The sequence below is a fragment of the Bidens hawaiensis genome, unplaced genomic scaffold (assembly GCF_021521415.1).
Source record: "Bidens hawaiensis isolate Kalapana, Puna unplaced genomic scaffold, B.hawaiensis_p1.1 tig00011632_1, whole genome shotgun sequence".
Lineage (NCBI taxonomy): Eukaryota > Viridiplantae > Streptophyta > Magnoliopsida > Asterales > Asteraceae > Bidens > Bidens hawaiensis.
This window is the reverse complement of record NW_027491910.1, coordinates 676,102-680,281: the sequence shown is the minus strand read 5'-3', so window position 1 is coordinate 680,281 and position 4,180 is coordinate 676,102. Positions and strand designations below refer to the sequence as shown.

Here is a 4,180-nt window from a genome sequence, read left to right as displayed (position 1 = left end):
TTTTTTGTTTTTTTTTTTTTGACACTTGTACGATAATACAACGTATCGACAAGTAACGAAAATGGCATGGAGTTTGATGACTAAATGACGAGAATAATGGATCTTGAGAACAAAAATTATAGACGAACCACCCGGCTAAACCTTTTTTTGGGCTAAACTTTAGCTTATTTTTTGTACAGTCGAGTCTCCCTAACAAGAACCAACAATTGCCATGATCCTAAGGATCCCTGGCCTCGTATGAGTTTTAACTCCTAACGACCTAAACTATCGTAAACCATAACCATTCCTTGTATAAAAAAGTGGATAGTTCCATTTGTAGAAACCAACATCATATATGCTTTCACATATTACACAACGTGATCATAAACACGAAACAAAATGATGCAAACTCAATATTTACATACGCTTAAACTGACATATCAAGACTAGGAACGCTCGTCTTTGATCCAAGACGTTGAAGGGCTGCCACCACTTCACTCATGGAAGGTCTTTTCTCGGGCATAACCGACGTGCATTGTAGAGCTATTTCAAGCATCCCCAAAGCTTCATATTTACATGAACTTGATATTTTCGGGTCAACAACTTGAACCGGCCCGTTACTAATATTAACTTTCCTTCTTACCCATTTCACCACATCAAGAGACTCTTCGCTAGAGTGCACTGGCTCAGCAGCCCGGCCTGTTACAAGTTCTAACAAGATCACCCCGAACCCATAAGTGTCCATTTGTTCCGTACCTTTTTTGTTGTACCCCAATTCTACACTCAAAATAGTTTTAATAATAATTAGACTCTAAAATAATTATAAAGATTCATTAAAATCATATACCTGGTGCAAAGTAACACGAAGATCCCGGTTTCGAATCAAACGACGATTGGAACGCGTTTTCGCCTAAAATCCGGTCCACTGCAAAATCAGTAAGCTTAGGATTGAACTCAATGTCCAAAAGGACATTTTTGGATTTAACATTTCTATGAAGCAAATGTGGAACATAATCTTTATGAAGATAAGCTAATCCTTGCGCGATTCCAATTGCGATTTTTAACCGAAAACTCCATGAAAGTTGAAAATCCCCTTTGCTGATCAAATCACCAAGACTTCCTTTTTCCATACACTCATAGATCAAAAAGACCGAATCATCCGAATGGCAAAACCCCAAGATTCTAACTATGTTCTTGTGTCGGATCTTTGCCAACGTCTTCACTTCGGTTTTCAAAGTTTTGAAAGATTGGTTTCGGAAATTTGGCATCTTTTTAACCGCTATGAGCTCGTTACTCGGCAAGTTTACTACGTAAACTCTACCAAACGGTCCCGAGCTACCCCTGGAGGCTTTTTCATCCATTGACATTATCAAATCCTGTTCACTAATTCGAATCGGGTAAAAGAAAACCGATCTCCAAATACCCGTTTCAAGATTTTGGATCGATGATCTACGGTAAACAAAAAATCCAAATGCCAAACTCAATATCCCAGCTAATAACGCTAAATATATCAACGCACAAGCAAGTTTTGACACACCGATTCTTTGTCTCGAATCATCGTTCGGGCACGGGTTAGACAACCCGGGCCCGCATAGATCAGGATTTCCTTGCACGTATAACGCAGGAAGGCCCGCCATTAACAAAGAAGGAACCCGACCCGATAGCTTATTGAAAGATACATTAAAAAGGGCAAGTTTCAAATTTTGAAGCTCAAGTGGGATTTCACCAGTAAGGTTATTATGAGAAAGATCAAGGTAAGTTAACACCGGCAAATCCCCTAATGATTTCGGAATATCACCAATGAAATTGTTATCTGCTAAAGATAAAGAAACAAGCTTTTTACACTCTTTTAACTCTGGGATTTCACCTGTGAAATAATTGTGTGAAAAATTTATGATACTCATTACGGGCGAGTCGCAGAAATTTGGCGGTAGTTCACCATATAACCCGTTAAGAGAGGCGGAGAATCGGTACAAGGTTTTAACCAAACCAAGACCATGTGGGACTTTGCTAATAAAACTGTTGTTATCTATTTGAACCTGTTCTAGTTGGGAAGATACTGATATAGAATCGGGGATTTCACCCGAAAACCGATTGTTTTCGGCTCTAATGACTTTGATTTTAGGTAATGACCATAAGTTATTTGGGAAATCCCCATGAAACCCATTGTTTTGAAGCTCTAATCTTTCAAGGTTCAAACAATTAGCAACAGAAGTATTAACTAATGCTCCTTCAAAATTATTTGTATGAAGGCTAAGACTAGTAAGCTTTAAGGATCCACAAATCCCATTTGGAAAAGACCCAAAAAGATTATTTTGTGACACATCAAAAGACACCAAGTTTTCAAAAGAATCATCAATTCCTGAAGGCAAAACACCTGCAAGATTGTTCTGAGAGAGGTCAACGATGGTCAACGCCTTCAACCCAACAATGGATTTTGGTATCTCACCATAAAAACCAGATCTTTGCAGCAAAAGATGCTCAAGGTTCACAAGATTCCCAATCCCACTTGGAATCTCACTTTCCATAAAAGGGTTTTGAGAAAAGTCAACGAAAGTCAACTCAGTAAAGTTTCCAAAAACATTTGGCAGGCTACCTGATAGCATATTGCTACCAAGATTAAGCACTTGGAGGCTTGTTAACAGCCCAATCCCATCTGGGATCTTCCCTTCAATATGATTCTTGCTTAAGTCAAGAAACTTTAAGGATTTAAACTGTGAAACCTGGTCTGGGATAGTGCCCCATATGAGGTTACTACTGAGGTTAAGAGTGGTCAAAGATGAGCATTGAGATAGGTGAAGTGGGATGGGTTGGTTAAAGAGGTTATCAGCCAGGTTAAGGGTGGTGAGACCGGTGAGTTGGCAAATGGATGGTGAGATTTCACCTGAAAGATTAAGGTTTTGAAGTGAAAGAGATGAGATGGTGGTGGTGCAAGTGACACCAGTCCAGTTACAGTGGTGGATAGTGGTGGTGTTGGACCATGATGCAAGGTGGTTCATGGGATCCTCAATGGTGGATTTGAAGGTTAACAGAATGTCAGCTTCTGTTAATGAAGATGATGATGCATTAATGGTGAATGTGAAGAGTATGATGAGTATGAGTGAGAGTGTGCAGGTGGAAGCCATGGGAGAGAATTAAGGAGTTGAAAATTGAATGGTTGGATATGGGAATAAAGTGAATCCGTGAAGTGAGAGTGACATCTTGGTAAATGATATAAGTAATTAACTTAACAGTGTAGTATGTATGATAATATGATATGTGTGTTGTCTTTATGTATGGAGTCTGTACCCATGGAAAGGTACGTAGGGAGAGTATCCTTCTTTTTTATTCTCTTGGTTTTGTTTTATCTTTTATTCTTAACGATAACAACAATGTCTTGACATATTCGCTAATCATTAAATTAAAATATAGACTAAATTAGGCTTATCATCATGTCTATCAACTTATTCTAATAAAATAAAATAAATTGGGACACTTGTCATGTTTTAGTTAATTCTTACAAATTTTTTCCCTCAAAAATTAATATACCCTAATATATGTAATAAATCAATAATTATTTACTTTCCTTTTATATTATATTTATAATATCTATATATTTTTATAAATATAAATATTAACATATTATTTTACTATATATTTCAAAATATTTTGTGAATTCCAAAAATCAACAACAAATCATGTTTCTTAAATGAAAATTGTTTCGGGTTTTTTGTGGAAGTTAAATTTGATTTTATGGGTCAAAAGTTGGTAAATACAAATTTGATACAAGTTAACTATATTTGGGTCAAAATTTGTTACAGGTCAAAAATAAAAAATTTGAGTATTTTTAAAAGTTTGAGAATACAAAATAGATTTATCGTTAAATTTGTTATGAGTTCAAAATGTTGACTTTAAAATGTCAAAAATATGAAAGTTGGAATTTTAAACATGATTCGGGTTTCAAGTTTATTTTTAAGGGCATTTTTTGAAATAATCAAAAGGTTCAGGATTTGGCAAATTAACTATTTTTCCCTCAACTATTAAAATTTAAGAAAAGATTGCGAACACTTTCGACATGCCACCCTCATGCCTATCAATACTTCTAACTTTTATCAAATTTAAAATATTAATGTCAAAGTTAAGTTTTCCTTCAATCGTGATCAAAATGTTGTATGGGAAGCATGTCATGCAAAATTATGCTCAAATAAAACAAATTATTCAC

The 4,180-nt window shown here is 35.8% G+C and overlaps 1 protein-coding gene across 1 annotated transcript; it reads right to left on the bottom strand.

Moving 5' to 3' along the window:
* Positions 1 to 345: 345 nt before the first annotated feature.
* On the bottom strand, positions 346 to 3,107 carry LOC143538470 (uncharacterized). The gene is made up of 2 exons (XM_077032032.1): positions 827 to 3,107; positions 346 to 756 (listed from the first exon to the last, which is right to left on the bottom strand). The coding sequence occupies exons 1-2, from the start codon at positions 3,102 to 3,104 to the stop codon at positions 407 to 409; spliced, it is 2,628 nt and encodes an 875-aa protein (XP_076888147.1). The 5' UTR covers positions 3,105 to 3,107; the 3' UTR covers positions 346 to 406.
* Positions 3,108 to 4,180: the final 1,073 nt, after the last annotated feature.

Coding starts and splice junctions, on each gene's coding strand:
- LOC143538470 (XM_077032032.1), bottom strand. CDS start 3,104: ATGGCTTCCACCTGCACACTCTCACTCATACTCATCATACTCTTCACA. Junction 757..826: donor TTCGTGTTACTTTGCACCAG/GTATATGATTTT, acceptor TTTTGAGTGTAG/AATTGGGGTACAACAAAAAA.